This window comes from Gobio gobio (assembly GCF_949357685.1).
Source record: "Gobio gobio genome assembly, chromosome: 10".
Classification (NCBI taxonomy): domain Eukaryota; kingdom Metazoa; phylum Chordata; class Actinopteri; order Cypriniformes; family Gobionidae; genus Gobio; species Gobio gobio.
In genome coordinates, this window is record NC_137116.1 from 57,229,294 (window position 1) to 57,250,257 (window position 20,964).

At 41.4% G+C, this 20,964-nt stretch overlaps 1 protein-coding gene across 1 annotated transcript in view; it reads right to left on the reverse strand.

Annotated features, from left to right (window-relative positions):
* Positions 1-20,964, reverse strand: part of dock5 (dedicator of cytokinesis 5) — a 153,753-nt gene that overhangs the window by 107,221 nt on the left and 25,568 nt on the right. The window contains exons 10-15 of the mRNA XM_079828037.1: positions 14,952-15,081; positions 6,490-6,562; positions 6,166-6,308; positions 3,458-3,583; positions 3,156-3,280; positions 2,391-2,489 (exon numbers count right to left, since the gene is read on the reverse strand). Of these exons, the coding sequence (XP_079684163.1) occupies positions 2,391-2,489; positions 3,156-3,280; positions 3,458-3,583; positions 6,166-6,308; positions 6,490-6,562; positions 14,952-15,081 (696 nt within the window). The remainder of the gene's footprint in view (positions 1-2,390; positions 2,490-3,155; positions 3,281-3,457; positions 3,584-6,165; positions 6,309-6,489; positions 6,563-14,951; positions 15,082-20,964) is intronic.

Consider the following 20,964-nt stretch of genomic DNA (forward strand, 5'->3'; position numbering starts at 1 on the left):
CAGGGGGTGTTTTTTGCTAGTAGCCTACTTATGAACATTTAAATGTCTGAAACCTGAAATAAACATGATGTGGTTGAAAACACTGAATAGTTGTCATGAGATGTGGTTGAAAACACTGAATAGTTGTCATGAGTTGTGGTTGAAAACACTGAATAGTTGTCATGAGTTGTGATGTGACGAGCGCTGAGCGTCTGTCTCTGGCTCAGCTAAAGCGCGAAAGCACGTTTGAATTTTGGCACCGAAATGAGGAACCGAAATCTGCGTTCTGATTCGGTCCGGTACATACCGGTTATATAAGTACCGGTGCCATATTGGAACCGGATTTCGGTACCCAACCCTAGTCCGGAGAGACCGATAATACACTCCTCATATATGTTTGTGTCCTATGGTTCCTCTAATCTGGTCATAATTGTAATATGTTGGTTAGTTGGACTGTCGTGCTGTCAAGTTGTTCATGAGAACTGTGTTTGTGTTTTTGGGATGTTACTATGCGTTCACACCAGACGTGACTTGGGCGAATCAATCGTGCAATCCGCGCTTGAACATTTTGAGTTTACTCGCTTCATTTGCGCGTGACATTCACTTCACAACAGACGTGAATTCATGTCATGGGAGGAGCTTCTACCAGCGGCTCGTCTCGTTGAGAAATGGCTGACATGTGCTGCGTCCCAATTCGCCTACTTATACTACGACCTAGAAGTATGTACTCTTTTTGTGAAGAAAAAGTACATACTTTTGAGTGTATAGCAGACGAGTATGCAAGCTTTGGGACATACTACTTCTTCATCTATAACGGACTCTGTTGCTTAGTTACTTGCATCCCGTCACCGTTTAAACTGCCCTGTCAATCATCGTCCGTTCAAATCCCACATTAAATTAAATTTCCTACCGTATCGGAGAGAAATGTAGCCACACGTTGATCTGCCAGTCGTGGGTCTTTAATGCGGAGACTCTCCTCATGTGTTTGAAGTTTAAATATAATAATGCATTTAAAAGTTAATGGCCAAAGGTTTCATTACAAAAGTTCCCAAAGCTGCTGCAGGTGAAATATAATGCGGATAATATTGAATAAATATCTTTTCGTCAGGTTAAATACTGATAATTGATCACACAAACCCCTTTATCTAAACCTCTCTACTTAACCGTGGCAGTCGCATAACCGTCACGTTTGTAGTTTTTCAACAGTTTTTATCCGCGTTTGTAGTTCTAATCGAATCCTCGTCCATCTCGCAATGGGTTGTGGGTAATATCCGCCGTTAGAGTGCGTGCGGATCTGCACTTCGGATTCTGACCGGAAATAGTAGAGCATCCGGGAATCTGTGGAACACTCTTATCAACATACTACGATTTGGGACATACTAATTCTTTTTTCGAATACTATTTAGTACGGATAGTATGCAAATTGGGACGCAGCGATGGATTGTTTTAAAATACGGTGAATAAGCTCAATTTGCCGGCTTTAGCTAGCTCGCAGTCTCTATATATATAGTTCAAATTAAGTAAAGAGCGTTTTTAACAACTCACCAGACTGTCCGACCTCCTCACTCACTTTCTTCCAAGCAAGATCCTTTTTGCTCCTGTTTCTATAAAGTACGTTCAGCTCCGGGTATCCACATATGATTTTGTCCTCATTGTTGTCACTACTAGAGCAAGCTCCTGATTGGTTAACACAGCACGAATATCTGCCAATGTTCAGATCTTGCGCGAATCACGCAAAGACGCGAATAGACATTCTGCGACACGTTTCGCTCGAATGAGGCGGCGCAAATTACGCAATTCGTGCAAATTGAGCGATTCGGGCGTTTGACGCACATAACGTCAAACACCCACATTGCTCAATTTGTGCAAAACGCGTCATTCGCGCAGCTGAATGTCTATTCGCGTCTTTGCATTGACTTAACATGTAAATCACTCGGGCTTAACACTTCATTCGCTTCTGGTGTGGACGCACCATAATGCTTTGCATTGAAGAGTAACGGTCAAGTCAAGTCAAGTCAACTTTATTTATATAGTGCTTTTACAATGCAGATTGTTTCAAAGCAGCTTCACGGTGTTAAAAAGGAAAATAATGCAACAGAATTTTATTCAGCCGTATAGCTATTCCGGAGAAAACGGTGATGTCATCAGCTCATTTAAATTATCATACAGTGACAATATGGGCTTTAGATCAGTAATTTGATCAGTAATTTCGTTTATATGGTTAATTTAGTTTACTAATTAGATTTATTTGGATATTTAGTTGAAAAATGTAGTGTCCCCAACTGAGCAAGCCAAGCCAAAGGCAACAGTGGCAAGGAAACCCAAACCCCAATGGCGCGAAAGGGTCATTAGCTTCAAAACTTCAAAAAACCTGAACCCAGATGCCTTTGTTTTCATCCTGGTGTTTGTACCTTAACCGTCTCATTCCAGCAGGGCTGCTTGACTTGATAGTAGATGACAGACTTGTATTCAGTGATCCCTTCATAACCAGCTCCAGGAAACATGGCTTTCTGAAGAGAGAATGAGAATGTAGAAACAAAACGAGAAAATCGTTTTTCTTTTCACATACAGTAAGATTCAAAATTCAACATTAACAAGAAGGGGAACATCTTTAAAGGAAAAAAAAATTTCAGAATGAATTTCTTGTATTTTTCCGTGTTCACGAGTGTAGACAGGACACGCATATATGTGAATTACAGCTCAAAATAGCATTTGGCAAGAACCGCGCTGTAAAAAGCTTTCTGTTTGGACATTTTAAAGACAGCAGCCGTTTGATAAAGGAGAAAGATCTGCGAGCTGTTTTTATGCCAGCAACAGTTCTGCTGTCAAAACACAGAGATATAGGGGGCGGATGAGCTGTGCATGCTAAATAGTTCAGGCGAAAACTGTTAGTCAATATAAACGAGAAGAACGGAGGACAATGGAACCAAAGACAGTGGTTTTTATTCATACCATACATATTAAAATCACTTCCTAAAAAGTTGCGCCATGGTAACCCAATGCTTTTTTTTTAGCACCTGCAAATTACTGGTGCAAAAAAATGTATATAATTAAAGCTGTTGTAACGCGATTTTACTTTGAATCAAGTGCACTTTAACAAGCGATGGTGTGGGAATATCCTAATTGCGCCTAGATATTAATGTTAGTTAATATTTAATGTTATGGGGTTTCTTTACCTCCATGGGATTTCCTTCTTCATCCACCACGCTCATTATAACTTCTACGTTTTTGGGGGTTTTCTTCTTGCCACGATCAAATTCTCCTTGTAGCAGTGTAACATATATATCATTCCTTACATAACCTGTGGAGACAAAATAGTTGCACTAACTGAACTGTACATAAAGGTTGACTAATGGTCAACTAGAGGATCTGGGTGAAGAGACGACTGCAAATGGATTCACTGAAGTGGGTTAGAAAGGCTTTAATAGCACTATATTTAAGAAGAAGATGCTACAATCTGAAAGATGTACAGACCAACCTGGCAGGATAATTTCAGGAAAGCCCATTTTCCTGACTATAGCCGTTGCGCGATCCACAAAATGAGGGTAATCTTTTTTAACCTGGAACACGTCTCCAGGGAGCAGCTTTAGGGTCACAAACAAACCTGAAAGCAAAAATACGCCGTTATACGGTCAGACAGGTCTCATCAGTCAACAAACTCCAGCCCTGAGGGCACAGATTCTCTCAACACAAACTAAATCATCTCAGAGTCCATTACCAGACAGACAGACAAATTAAATGACAGACAGACAGACAGACCGAGATACAGATCGAACCACAAACACAGAATGAACATCAGAACGAGAGGTAAACAAACAGACCAAACAACAGACAGACAGACCGAACGACAGACAGACAGAGAGACAGACCGATTCTCTCAACACAAACTAAATCATCTCAGGATCAAATACCAGACAGACAGGCCGTGATACAGACAGACAGACCAAACGACAGACCGAGATAGAGACCAAACAACAGACAGACTGAAAGACAGACAGACAGACCTAGAGACCGACTGGAACGGCAGACAGACCGAGAGACAGATCGAACGACAGACCGATATACAAATTGAAAGACAGATCGAGAGACAAACAGACCGAACGAACGTCAGACCTAGACAGACAGAGAGACCAAACGACAAACCGACAGACAGACCGAACAAAAGACCGAGACAGACCGATCAAATGACTGACCGAGAGACAGACAGACCGAGAGACAGATCGAACCACAGACACAGAATGAACATCAGAAAGAGAGGCAATCAGACAGACCAAACAACAGACAGAGACAGCTAGACCAAACAACTGACCGTGAGACAGACAGACTGAACAACAGACAGACAGACCTAGAGACTGAGATACAGACCGAGATACAGACAGTCCAAATGACAGACGGAGAGACAGATCGAGCCACAGACAGACCGAACAACAGACAGAGAAACAGACAGACCGAACGAAAGCCAGAGAAACAGACAAACCGAACAACAGACAGAGAAAAAGACAGACCGAACAACAGACAGAGAAACAGACAGACCGAACGAAAGCCAGAGAAACAGACAGACCGAACGAAAGCCAGAGAAACAGACAGACCGAACAACAGACAGAGAAACAGACAGACCGAACAACAGACCGAAGACCGATTCTCTCAACACAAACTAAATAATCTCAGAATCAATTACCAGACAGACAGAACGACAGACGAGATACAGACAGACAGACCTAAAGACATACCGAGATACAGACCGAACGACAGAAAAACCAAATGACAGACAGAGAAAGATAGACCGAACAACTGACCGAGAGACAGACAGACCGAACAACTGACAGACAGACAGACAGACCAACCGAGATACAGACAGTCCAAATGACAGACCGAGAGACAGATCGAACCACAAACAGACTGAACAACAGACAGACCGAACGAAAGCCCGAGAAACAGACAGACCGAACAACAGACCGAAGACCGATTCTCTCAACACAAACTAAATAATCTCAGAATCAATTACCAGACAGACAGAACGACAGACCGAAAGACGAAGAGACAAATCGAACAACATACAGACAGACCTAAAGACAGACAGAACGACAGACTGAGATACAGACAAACAGACAGACAGACGGACCTAGAGAGAGACAGACAGACCAAACGACAGACCAAGATACAGACAGACAGACCTAGAGACAGACAGACCGAACGACAGACAGACTGAAAGACAGAGACAAATCGAATGACAGACAGACAGACAGACAGACCGAACGACAGACCGAACGACAGACTGAGATACAGACAGACAGACAGACAGACCTAGAGACAGACAGACAGACCTAGAGACAGACTGAGATACAGACAGACAGATCTAGAGACAGACAGACAGACCAAACGACAGACGAAGATACAGACAGACAGACCTAGAGACAGACAGACCGAACGACAGACTGAAAGACAGAGACAAATCGAATGACAGACAGACAGACAGACAGACCGAACGGCAGACTGAGATACAGACAGACAGACAGACAGACAGACCTAGAGACAGACAGACAGACCGAACGACAGACTGAGATACAGACAGACCTAGAGACAGACAGACAGACCTAGAGACAGACAGACCTAGAGACAGACAGACAGACCTAGAGACAGACAGACAGACCTAGAGACAGACAGACCTAGAGACAGATAGACAGATAGATAGACAGACAGACAGACAGACAGACAGACAAATATATGCATTTACACGCAAAGCAATGTGGCAGATTATTTTGCATCATACTGACTATTAGAAATAATAGTCAAGCAAAACAGTTTTTTTAATGGTCGATCCCAGTTATTACAGGGTTGGGTGCCAATATGTGTTAATAAAATTGAACTGAGAAACTCAGATGAACATGTATGCTGAAATTAATAGACAGTACATTTTTTACACAATACTTGCTCAAAATCCACAAAGAATTCGTCATTTTTACTTTTTTTTTTTACAATTAAAACACATGATTGGCCTTAAATAGTATAAATAAATAAAAAGTGTATATTTTTGTCTCTTTGTAAAACAGTTTGACTTTATCAAAGTGATCCTGTTCTCATCCTCTCAAACTTTCCAGACATTCGACTATCATGCAACAATCGAGAAACTTCCACAAGGTCACATTTGTCGGCAGAGACATCTTTGGTCTATTGGTCTGGATTTACCCTGTCCTTTGTGGTTGACCTCTCGCGTTGCGATGACCTTGTTGAAGACGGCAACGAGTGGTTCGTTCTCACCAATGACACGAGACGGGATGAGAGGAGACATGATTAGCTGTCTCTGACGGATGTACGTTTCCATGGCAATCCTAGGAAAAGAGAGTCCAAGAGGAGGACAAAATTGAAGGAAATAGCAAAACATAGCCTAGGGGTAACAGTGTATGATGGATTCTGCCCAAGAAAAACAACAATGCATGAAGACGAACATAAAAAGAGAAACTACAATAATGCAAATTAAGGATATTCTAATCTCAAAAAGGACACACTCACTGTTGAAAAGGGATGAAATACTGCTTATCATCATCATCAATTTTCCCATGGGCAATATCTGTGATATCCATGACTGTAAACACAAAGAACAGGAGGATAGAGTTGATCTGAACCGCAGATACATTACATTAAATTATTACGTTCTATATTTGGTTCATATTCCCTCAGAGAGAGAAAATAACTTGCATTTTCTAAGTGTTAGTTTTGCGATGCATTCGGAGGGCAAGTAATTCTTTGAATATGTTTCAATGCTGATTAATTTTGAGTCTATAGGAACCTCTATCAACTTTTGATTTGGAAGCTTGAACACCAAATGAACAGACGCTAAATCATCATCAACATTAAGATTATTAAATCTAAGAGAAACACATTGTTCTGTGATCGTGCTGCCTTACTGATAACTCCTGAAATGTCTTTTAGGACTCTAATTATGTACCATCAACCATGAAAAATGGTTCACAACAAGGTAAACCAGGTGTTGTGTGTGCGTGCAGGTTTAAGAAAGCCACCGGATGAATGTAATAAGCCAGTGACGCAATATGTCTGAGCTTACGGTAAAAAATTGCTTCAATTTTCTTCTTGAAAAATACAATGCAGGCATTCAACCTGATGTTATTGTCAGCAGCAATAAAAAGAGGTCAAAACACTTGACACAACGTCCTTTTGAAAGAAAAAGAAACTATTTTATGCAAATGGGGTTTGCCTGTGAGTTTGATACACAATGCAACCATTTCATATGACATGATTGAGTTAGACCAACAAGGAAAAATTATAGTTGTCTCATTGGGTCTTTCTGAAAAATGTAAACTGAAATATGATAAACACTATACGCTCTGAGATGTGAAACATCATGCACACTTGACTGGGGAAAAGACCCTTTTTTCAAAAGCACATCGGCAATACGGATAAATGTCTTTTGCTCAGTTATTTGACATAATGCGAGGCACTGCTGAAAGTGACAAGCTTGCCCGCATAGACACTATATGATGATTGAACTGTTTTCTCCATTTATGCATTTGGCAGACGACTTACAGGGACAATCCTCCTGGAGCAACATGGAGTAAAGTGCCTTGCTCAAGAACACTGGTGGTGGCGACTGCTGGGATCAAACCAGCAACCTTCTGCATATCAGTTCGACAGACCAAGACAGACAGACCGAACAACTGGCCAAGAGACAGACAGACCGAGACACAGACAGACAGAAGACAGATTCTCTCAACACAAACTAAATCATCTCATAATCAATTACCAGACAGACAGAACGACAGACAGACAAATCAAGCGACAGACAGACCTAGAGACAGACTGAGATACAGACTGAACGACAGACCGTACGACAGACAGACCAAGAGACAGACAGACAGACAGACAGACCTAGAGACAGACTGAATGACAGACCGTACGACAGACAGACCAAGAGACAGACAGACAGACAGACAGACCTAGAGACAGACTGAATGACAGACCGTACGACAGACAGACCAAGAGACAGACAGACAGACAGACAGACAGACAGACTGACTGAAAGACAGACAGACAAATCAAGCGACAGACAGATAGACCTAGAGACAGACCGTGATACAGACAGACAGACTGAAATAAAAAAGACAGACAGACAGACCGAAAGACAGACAGACAGACAAATCAAGCGACAGACAGACAGACAGACAAATCAAGCAACAGACAGACACACCGAAAGACAGAGAGACAAATCATGCGACAGACAGACCTAGAGACAGACCGAGATACAGACTGAACGACAGACCGTACGACAGACAGACCGAGAGACAACCAGAGAGACCAAACGACAGACAGACCGAACAACAGACCGAGACGGATAGATCAAACGAAAGACAGAGAAACAGACAGACCTAGAGACAGACAGAAATACAGACCGAGAGACAAACAGACAGACAGACTGATTCTCTCAACACAAGCTAAATCATCTCATAATCAATTACCAGACAGACAGAACAACAGACCAATCAAGCGACAGACAGACCTAGAGACAGACTGAGATACAGACTGAACGACAGGCCGTACGACAGACAGACAGACAGATCAAGCGACAGACAGACACACCGAAAGACAGACAGGCAAATCAAGCGACAGACAGACCTAGAGACAGACCGAGATACAGACTGAACGACAGACCGTACGAGAGACAGACAGACAGACTGAGAGACAGACAGAGAGACCAAACGACAGACAGACCGAACAACAGACCGAGACGGATAGATCAAACGAAAAACAGAGAAACAGAGAAACAGACAGACAGACAGACAGACAGACCTAGAGACAGACAAAGATACAGACCGAGAGACAGACAGACTGATTCTCAAAACACAAGCTAAATAATCTCAGAATGAATTACCAGACAGACAGACAGACATGGAGTAAAGTGCCTTGCTCAAGAACACTGGTGGTGGCGACTGCTGGGATTGAACCAGCAACCTTCTGCATATCAGTTCGACAGACCAAGACAGACAGACCGAACGACTGGCCAAGAGACAGACAGACCGAGACACAGACAGACCGAACGACTGGCCAAGAGACAGACAGACCGAGACACAGACAGACCGAACGACTGGCTGAGAGACAGACAGACCGAACGACTGGCCGAGATACAGACAGATTGAGACACAGACAGACCGAGACACAGACAGACCGAACGACTGGCCGAGAGACAGACAGAACGAGACACAGACAGACCGAACAATTGGCTGAGAGACAGACAGACCGAACGACTGGCCGAGATACAGACAGATTGAGACACAGACAGACCGAACAACTGGCCGAGATACAGACAGATTGAGACACAGACAGACCGAACAACTGGCCGAGATACAGACAGATTGAGACACAGACAGACCGAACAACTGGCCGAGATACAGACAGATTGAGACACAGACAGACCGAACGACTGGCTGAGAGACAGACAGATCGAACGGCAGACAGACAGACCGAGAGACAGACAGACCGAACAACTGGCCGAGAGACAGACAGACCGAACGGCAGACAGACCGAACGACCGGCCGAGAGACAGACAGACTGAGACACAGACAGACCGAGACACAGACAGACCTTTATATGGAATAAAGTGTCTTGCACTGGTGGTGGCGACTGCTGGGATCGAACCAGCAACCTTCTGCGTATCAGTTCAGTGGTTTAACCCACTAGACCACCATTCTCCAGAGCAGCTGTACAGCTGAATCAAATTCTCTTCCATTATTTTCCTGTTAACTGCTTTGAAATAATCGGCATTGTAAAAAGCGCTATATAAATAAAGGTGACTTGACTTGACAATAGGGCTAGGCCGATAAACGATATCATATCGAATCGCGATAAAATTCAAAAACACATTTTTACTCGATATGGATTAATCTAACACCCAATCACACAGCAGTAATAAGTGAGAACAGCCAGTCAGCGTGCACGTCAAAGTAAGAAAACTCCACACGAGAAGGAAAAAAATCGTAGAAGCGGAGACTAATGTTTAATCGAAAGTGAAACTAACCTTGCATTATCATCAAAAGATGACGAGATTGACGTCAACCCGATTTTCATTTTCAACCAAAATGCAACATCAGTCCAACGTTGGAGATTGACGTCAATATGACGTTGGCTTGAGACGTTGGCTCAACGTTGGATTTTGGTTAGTTAACAACACAACCTAAAACCAACAATGTCTAATGATGTTAGAATTTAGCGTTGTGTGGACGTTACCATTATGACGTTGAGTTTTGGTCACCATACCTCATGACTTAATGTCCGTATTTGACATCGACGTTGGTTTGAGACGTTGGCTCAATGTTGTATTTTGGTTAGTTATTACCACAACCTAAAACCAACTAAAGATCAACGTCTAATGATGTTATAATTTGACGTTGTGTGGACGTTCCCATTATGACGTTAAGGAGACGTTGGGTTTGGTCACTACACCTCACGACTAAATGTCCGTATTTGACGTCATTACGACGTTGGCTTGACGTTGTTTTTTAGTTATTTTGCCAAAATTTACTAAAACCAACAAAATATCAACGTTAGCTGATCAAGTTAATGTTGTCATTAGATGTTGAGTTCACTGAATTTTGACATCACAACCAAAATGCAACCAAATATCAACGTCTTATGACGTCTTGTGCCTGCTGGGATAGAAACCATATAGATACATTTCACCAGCTATATGCGTTGTTTTAACCGTGGTTATCATGATCTAAAATGTATGATGCTATGGATGACCAATGGCTATTTTTAATAAAACTCTGAATATTTACATTTTACCATATAAAAATGAGGTTGTTACCATTTTTACAGATGCCAATGTTTTTTGTTAATGAACATAAATTTACATCTGCATCCTCCAAACTCAAGCGACCACTACTGTTAACTCACCATCAAATGTGCATTTCTAAGAGACAAAACATGTAATATTATTAATACTGCACTGCAAACTGTGCCGAAGATATATGCTAAAGTCAGGCAACACAAACCTGCTTCATTTCGGTTTCAGAACATGCAAAAAACTAAGACTTTTTTTCTATGAAGATATTCATTTTGTTAAGGAAAAGTGTAAGAACTCAAAAACATCAAGTGTTTGTCATGTTCTGAGAATAAAGAGTAGTTTTAAACTACAAGTAACAGTCTGGTTTCTACAACTTTCACTTAGGAGCAAAAATCTGCCTTTCAATTTGAAACAAATAAATATTTGACATTTATCGGAATAATTATCGATATCGACTGATAGGAAACATTTTTTTTTTTTATCGAGATCACTTTTTGGCCATATCGCCCAGCCCTACTTGACAAGCAAAAGTCTTATCAAAATACTAAAGAAACACTGATTGTTGTGATTCTCCTGATGCAATTGATCCCTTGTTCACACACACACACACACACACACGACATCTGTAGAGTTAAGATCTATCACCTCACAAAATGAAGTTGACGCATCCCTCAAGATCATGAAAACAGAAAAAAGTGCACTTGCAGTAATGCACTCGTAATTGAAGCCCGGCAGCCATGACAGCTGAAGAGCTTAAAAGCACAAATGTGACGTTTCTAAAGCACTTGTCAGTGGAACAAAATGTGTGTTATTTGAGCCGTTCGAGTCGTCCTGTTGAGGTGGAAGAACTTCCCTGTTTGGCCAACAAAGGCAGGAATCAATATTTTTGCAATTCTGTCCCAGAAAGCTACAGAGATTACTTCACCTTTATTGAGATATAATTTCTGGAGAGTTCTGTGCATTCACTTTAACGGAAGGTTGGGATTTCTTACATTACCTTCCATAGTATTTTTATCCTACTATGGAAATCAACTGTCTGGTTATGAAGTGGGCGGGTACACAGAACCACACTTCTATATTTTAATCTGTGGCAAACCCTCATTAATTTCCTGTGTACCTGCACGTCAACATGTTCACTCTGGCCACCCACACCAAACATATAATCAAACTATTAATTAATTGTATACATCGCGCGTTCTGAGCTTTTACAAGCTGAACGGATCAATTATCTGCACAATATGACTGTGACATTAAAAAGCTCAATTGTTTAATTTTGCATGAGTGGCGCACGAATCACCGTATGCGCGCTCACCAGCGCGCTTCAAAAGTGTGATAAGATTTGCGCGAGCTGTTCCACGACGCTGATGATAAAATGTGCAACACATTCAAATTCCATTGAGAATGTGAAATGCTATGGAGTAAGTCGAACATGATCTGAAACATGGGTGTCACTAGGCCCTTTTTTCTGTCCAGCCCTCTTAAAAAATGTGTGATTAACCTTTCAAACATATGAAACTGGCGGGAGGCTTCGGCTTCGTCCCGTTTTTTTAATCTGCGTTAATCAGCGTGTTCTTCAATCCGCTGTGGTTTATCAGAGCGCACGTCAGAAGCAGAGGTGTGTGTGTTGATCTGAGCCTCATTGGTCTGTCACCGCTCGTCAATGTCTAAATATTTGGGAAAACCAATCAAATCAGAGTAGGCGGGCTTTATGTTCACAGAAGCTTCTGAGGCTGAGCGCGAACTTTAGCAGCGCGACTCGACGTCAAGTGTGAGATATGAAGCTAAACTAAACGTTTCATATTTGAGCTGCTTCTGTAAGTCAGAAATGTTAAGCAAATGACACAAATATTCAGCCAAATCAATAAACTTTTGTCTAATTTCGCCATTTTGAATTGAAATAGGCCTATGTAATGTCATTTATAACATAATTAACAAACAAGAAATATAAACAAAGCCGTTTTCTTCAGATTAGGCATAAGATAAATAGTAATGAATGTGTGCATATTGTAAATTAATAATTCCATGTGTAGCTCTCAGTAAATACAAAAATTCAGCTTTTTTCAGTCTGTATTGGGCATACGATTAGTAATGAATGTGTGCATATTGTGAATTAATTTTTATACAGTTACCCAGTTTTCCTGTTAGCCTTCAAAAATGATTCATAAAACATAAATATCAGGTAAACATATGTTTACTTTCTTCACTGACAAAAATGGAAAAACTTTATCAGTCATATCTGCCCACTGACATGGTTTTCAAGCTATTGTTATTTAATTTTTTGGCGTTCAGAACATCCTAAAATGCACATATGTAGATCATAGAAATCAAATAGTCTCGAGGGGCCTTGCCCCCAAAACGTAATAATAAACAGCCAATATCCTAATATGCATACTAATAAGCTACTGGTTAATAGTGGGAATTGGACCCTAAACTAAAGTCTTACCAATTTTTTTTTCATACCCTCACTGGGGGCTGAGCCCCTCTAAAATGAAAATGAAAATGAAACAGCCACTAAAAAGAGGAGAAAACATCCTCCACCAGCATACATTAGAAAGCTTTTGAACCAACTTTACTAGAATTTATCATGTTCTATTGTAGGCTACTTTATTGCAGTTATGTTATGAACTTTGCATGTGTGGACCATTTTGCAAAAATAATTAAATAAACAAACCTCCCGAGGAAGCATGCCCTGGGACCCTGCTAAACGGTTCACACTTCAACCCCGATGTTCAAACCAAACCTACGCCCTTGCAACCGAGGGAGAAAACCAATCCCTCCATTTTGTAAAGTGTTGTAATTTAACAGCTTAAGGCGAGACACTACAGGTGAATAGGGATTTCTTTTTTAATTAGAAGATATCACTGTGAAACTTCTCTAGTTTATTTATTACGGACATAAACATAAGAAAAAAATGTATTAAAAATTTTGTGTAAATTGATGTTTTAAAGAGGTGATGAATTGAGAAATCAACTTTCCTTTGAGCCTTTGGTATATAAAAGTTAATCGTGATATAAGAATATCCTGTAAGTTTCAGAGCTGAAAACTTCCTTGTAAGTCAAATAAAAGCTTTTATTGACAAAGACATTGCGTTTGTTCGCTTCATTTCACCGCAGAATCGATAAACAAGATAGAGGTCGAGACTGGATTTGCAGACATATTGCGCGCGCATGTGTGTGTGTGTACGGTTCGCCATTAAATATGCAAATCTTATCCAATCATAGCCGTGGGCGTTTACTTCCAAGTCTTCAGTGCAGCACGCCCATAAAAACAGAGCGTTCCAGGAGAGAGCCTCAAAACCAGGGCAGAAAATAGCTTATTACTTATTCATTATGATGTTTCTGAAAGTAAAAACCAGGCGAACGTCATAAGTTGACATCAGACAACAATATAAACAAATAAAAAAAGCCAGTTCATGACACCTTTAATATGCAAATGAGGCCTTTTATACTTAAATATACGCTCATTTGCATACATTTCCAAAAGCAAAATCTAGAAATTGGAAAAGGACCAGGTTTCAAATTCCTGGTTATATTTGTTGGCATATTAGATGGGCTTTTACAGAGGGGATTCTGGGTATCTTGTTTTGTGCTTTAGTAAATTAGAGAATACTGACAATAGCCTTAAAAAAAATCAATTTTCGCCATGTTTTTGTTGGAGTAAAGGACCTTTAACTCAGGACAGGAATGATATATCAACAAATCCCTCGGGAAAGCCTGTAAAAGTTCAGTATAATACTGGAGTTGGTGCTTGTAGGTGCTACTGAAGTGGATAATCTGACTCTGAGTGTGAGGAAAAACTCATTTTGAGAAAACGGCCTTTAAAGTTGTATATTGTATGATTTCATACATTTCTATTGAAAACCCCAACCTACAAACAAAATATACACTCAGTTCATTAATATCAGTATCAATGCTAACTTTTGGTGAATTCCGGTATAAATCTAAAGGTGCAAGGTGACAAAATATAATGAAATAACCACCTTAAATGAGTAATGTTGGCATACTTTTTCAACAAACTGGCCCAAAATCTCAAAATTGACCACTGTATGAAAAAACAACGTTTGCCCTGCCATGTCTGACCTTAAAAATACAAATTCTGAAATTCTAATTATGAGGTGTGAAATGAAGCTCCAGGAAAGCTCTATCATATCATCTATGAAGAATAAAGAATCTAGAACCTGCTACTCCAAACGGCCTCCTCAGCCCTCCTGTGTGCTTCTTTCCGTCCTTCAGCTCCATGCATCCCACACGGATGATCTGACACACCAGGAACACACGCTGCCTGATGAGGTCACTGCTGCTCAGATCCTGGACGTCACAGAAGAACAACAGCCATTAACACGTTTGGGGTCAAAATGTTTGTTTGTTTGTGACACTAAAGAGAGACCGTGATTAGACTCCCCCTGCAACTGCCTCATCGACACGGCATCCTCAATAAACCCGTCTCCGGCGTGTTGCCTCCGATTGTTCGAATATTACAATTAAATAATACTTAAATCGATATGTCATCCTCAATAAACCCGTCTCCGGCGTGTTGCCTCCGATCATTTGAATATTGCACTTTAATAATTATTTAATCAACATCATCCTCAATAAACCCGTCTCCAGCATGTTGCCTATTATTGCCTGATCTATTATGACCTCCGAGCTGTAAAGTTGCCAGAATAATAATAATAATCATACGCTGTTTGTTGATTGGCCAGAGGAGAACTGCCCCCCCGACTGAGCCTGGTTTCTCCAAGGTTTATTTTCCTCCATTCTGCTCCTGATGGGGTTTTGGTTTTCTTGCCACTGTCGCCTCTGGCTTGGCGTGCTCAGTTGGAGACACTACATTTTTCAACTAAACATCGAAATAAATCTAATTAATAAAAAAAATTAACCATTTAAACTAAATTACTGATCGAATTATTGATCTAAAGCCCACACTGTCACTGTATGATAATTGAAATGAACTGATGACATCAGCGTTTTTTCCAGAATGGCTATACAGCTGAATAAAATTCTGCTGCATTATTTTCCTGTTTAACACTGTAAAGCTGCTTTGAAACAATCTACATTGTTAAAAGCGCTATATAAATAAAGTTGACTTGACTTTACTAAAGACAAATCACAATGTTTTGTTGAACTGCTTTCAACATTAAATATAGCTGCAAGCAGCAATTCCGGGGTCAAGCGCAAATAAGAAGACAAGACATGCCAAAATGGCTAGGAGTATCAGATAAACTGCAAGAATATGAGTAATTAAACACATTTTAAGATGATTTTAGGCAAAAAGGCTGAAAAATGCATTGTAGTCTATGGGAATTTCATGTTTTGTTCTATTATAGCGCCACCAAGAGGCACAATCCTACAATTTGTTGTGTGTGTCCTCGGAGTGAGCCCATACATGTGTGTGTCAATTTTGGTGAAAATATCTCATTTCGTTTTGGAGTTATAGACATTTATATGAAAAAACAAGTAAAAAATGACTGACACCTGATTTTGATTGGATTTTACTGCCCCTTACTTATAAGCATTAGTGTAAGGCTATGGACCTATGTTTTCGAACTTCTGACGCTGGTTTCGTCTCGATCGGACTAGCGGTTTTGAAGGTATCAGCTAACGTTTTTTTAAGCGCCAAATGGCCAAGCCATACGCCGAAACCTGGCAAATCTGGTATCGTTAGACTCAGCAAGGATTCAGGAGAGTTAGTCCCATGAAAATAAGTCAATCAGACTCAAAGTTATAAGCGTTTGAAAAATAAAATTCTCCACTAGGTGGCGCTGTTTCGAAACTTCTCAGGCTCCTTCAAGGCATCGTGCTGATGACCCATACCGAGTTTCGTAACAATTCGTTCATGTTTTCATAAAATACAGCATTTTAGCACATAATTCAAAATGTCAGAAACCAAAATGACCGAAATGCTAAAATTTGATATCCGATGACTCAACATGCCGTCCTGAATCTAACGAGACCGCTATTATGATTTTTGGACAAACGGTTCAGAAGTTATAAGAAAAAAGAAAAAAATGTTCGTATCTCCGGACCAGTAGGTGGCGCTGCACTGAAACGCTGCATGTTGCCTCAGGTCATGCTTGTGATGACATGTACCAAGTTTGGTTTGAATACGATAAACGATTTGGTTTGAAATCTTTTTATAATAGGCTATTACGTTTGAACTTATTGGTCCTGCGCTGCTTTTTGATTCAGTTCATTTCAATGAAAATACATCGTATGTATCTGATCTATTTTAGTGGCATTCAGTATCAGGATTTGACTGTTCATTCTCTCTTTCGCTGCTGCTTCGTTAGCATTGTCAGCATCGGGAGTTAACGCATTGATAAGGCTCCGGGTCTGTGTCTACAGACGATCCACCCTCCTCCACTTCAGATGAAGGTGATGGAGAATGACCGCTCTGTTGCAAAGCTACTGGCGTCACTCCAGTCATTCTCCATCTTTGCCACTCGCGAGTCTGACAGCTGTCAATCAATCCGTCACTGCAGGACTCAGGTGCACGCCCTCCACTCAGCCCCGCCCTCGGTTCGTCCCCTCTGGGCTCTGCCCACTTTTCCAGCATTTTTCAAATATTGCCAGAGAATAGTTTTTGTGCGCAAAAAAACCCTAAATAACGACTTATATAGTGATGACGATTTCAAAACACGGCCTCATGAAGCTTCGAAGCGTTATGAATCAGTGAGTCGATTCAGCAGTTTGAATCGCCAAATTTCAGCAGTTTGGTGGTTTGACGCGTGATCCGAATCATGAATCGACTCACTGATTCATAACGCTTCGAAGCTTCATGAGGCCGTGATTGAAATCGTCATCAGTATGTAAGTCGTTATTTAGGGTTTTTTTGCGCACAAAAACTATTCTCGCCGATTCATAAAGTTATTGTAGAGCCGCTGTAGTGAGATGGACTTTGTATCGACGTCTTTAGTGTCTTTTAAGGGTCTTGAGAGTGTAAAGTTGAGCCAATGGAGGCCTTTCAGAGCATCAGATTTACACTAAAATATCTTCATTTGTGTCTGAAGATGAACGGAGGTCTGACGGGTGTCCAACCACATGAGGCTCAGTCATTAATGACACAATTTACAGTTTTGGGTGAACTAACCCTTTAAGTCAATGCAAAGACGCGAATAGACATTCTGCGGTGCAATTCGCGCGAATGACACTGCGCGAATTGAGCGAACTAAGCGTTTGACGCGTAATTCGCGCAAATCGCCCGAGTTGAAAAATCTGAACTTTGGCGGATATTCACGCCGCATTAACCAATCGGAGCTTGCTCTAGTAGTGACAACAATGAGGAGAAAATCTGGTTTATATTAATCGTATATTAATATCTGGTTCAGACAAGTGTGCATATGATTATCACTGTGATAACATTAAATGACATGAAACACAACCCAGTCTCTTTTTGTTATATGCAAGTTTGTTTGATCAATACAAAAGTATAAGTAAAAGGTATAAGAAGCTATACATGAAATAAAGCAAACAATTCAGTCAAACATTCAAAGTCAGAGCTAGTCGACAACAACGGTAACATAAAGTTAAATAGCCTAAAAATAAACATGTAATGAAACTTCACTTTGCCCTCAGACTAAACGATTTGCCAGTGAACAAATTATAGATCCATGAGACCAAAGATCAGCCATTACATCTACACAAGACGAATTATATCTGGAGACGCCACAGAGATATCAGAGCCAGCGGCAGAAGAACTGGCCGAGGAAAGACTGATCTCACCGGGTTAATGAGCACTGCTGATCCACTGGAGCTCACACACACACACACACACACACACCAGATCACATGTTCAACTCCACACACACCAGATCACATGATCAACTCCACACACACCAGATCACATGATCAACTCCACACACACCAGATCACATGTTCAACTCCACACACACCAGATCACATGTTCAGCTCCAAATACACCAGATCACATGTTCAACTCCACACACACCACATCACATGTTCATCTCCACACACACCAGATCACATGTTCAACTCCACACACACCAGATCACATGATCAACTCCACACACACCAGATCACATGTTCAACTCCACACACACCAGATCACATGTTCAACTCCACACACACCACATCACATGTTCAACTCCACACACACCAGATCACATGATCAACTCCACACACACCACATCACATGTTCAACTCCACACACACCAGATCACATGATCAACTCCACACACACCAGATCACATGTTCAACTCCACACACACCAGATCACATGATCAACTCCACACACACCACATCACATGTTCAACTCCACACACACCACATCACATGTTCAACTCCACACACACCAGATCACATGATCAACTCCACACACACCAGATCACATGTTCAACTCCACACACACCAGATCACATGATCAACTCCACACACACCAGATCACATGATCAACTCCACACACACCAGATAACATGAGGTGTGTTCGACATCGGCTGCGGCTGGAAGCAACTGACCGGCGAGAGTAGCCGCGTGCAGGCGGAGGAGCTGCAAACACAGACGTGAAGTCGGACACTTTCTGCTTCTCGCGGTGACGCTCGCGCTGTGTTTGCACACTTTATCAGCTGAAGTGAAATAAATGCAATATTTGGCAATACACAGATGTTTCAGAGACATTATTGTCATGTAATACTTTATGCACTGCTTAATACAGCGTGTGTTTGTATCGGGAATAAAGTTCAACATATAAGCCTACACTATCAATGAAGTGGGGTCTATGTTTTTAATCAGTTATATTTTGATAAACATGACAATATAACATCGCAACTACATGAAAGGAGGTTTTACTGTTATAAAAAACAGATTTGTGCGCATTAGTGGAGCTGAAGGTTTTAGAATAAACACGAAACACACGTGATCGCTGTCATGCGGTGAATCTGGCCAATCGTGGAACGGCTGTGTCGTCATCAGAGCCCGTGCAGCCTCATGCAGTCGCTCTCGAGAAACTGCACCGGCTGTAATCGCCGGCTGCTCTCGAATCGCTCTCGCGGCACTTTGTTGACATACGTCACTGTCACGTGGCGTCGGCGCTGCCTCAAGTCGGACAAAATTTCTAACCGGCATGCACTGCTTCAAGTCAGCCGCCGATCGGTCTGCGCATCGCTGGGTGAAGTCGAACAAGCCTATGATCAACTCCACACACACCAGATCACATGATCAACTCCACACACACCAGATCATATGATCAACTCCACACACACACACACACCAGATCACATGTTCAACTCCACACACACCAGATCACATGATCAACTCCACACACACCACATCACATGTTCAACTCCACACACACCAGATCACATGATCAACTCCACACACACCAGATCACATGTTCAACTCCACACACACCAGATCACATGATCAACTCCACACACACCAGATCACATGATCAACTCCACACACACCACATCACATGATCAACTCCACACACACCACATCACATGTTCAACTCCACACACACCAGATCACATGATCAACTCCACACACACCACATCACATGTTCAACTCCACACACACCACATCACATGTTCAACTCCACACACACCAGATCACATGTTCAACTCCACACACACCACATCACATGTTCAACTCCACACACACCAGATCACATGATCAACTCCACACACACCACATCACATGATCAACTCCACACACACCAGATCACATGATCAACTCCACACACACCACATCACATGTTCAACTCCACACACACCAGATCACATGTTCAACTCCACACACACCACATCACATGTTCAACTCCACACACACCAGATCACATGATCAACTCCACACACACCACATCACATGATCAACTCCACACACACCAGATCACATGTTCAAAAAGGCGTTCTCTTTATAAATAAACCACAGATTTGAGCTTTAAACAACTACATAATTGCCTGAAAAGTCTTAAAACTATGTTTTGTCACACATTAACAGTAGATTTGAACAAAAATAGACGTGAAAACACAGCCCATGTCAGCCATTTCGCAACGAGACGAGCCGCTGGCAGAAGCTCCGCCCATGAGGTGAATTCACGTCTGTTGTGAAGTGAATGTCACGCGCGAATGAAGCGAGTAAACTCAAAATGTTCAAGCGTCCAACCTCGCACGAATAACTAAATGTATTCGCGTCATTCGCATCTGGTGTGACCGCTCCATAAAACAGCTGTCA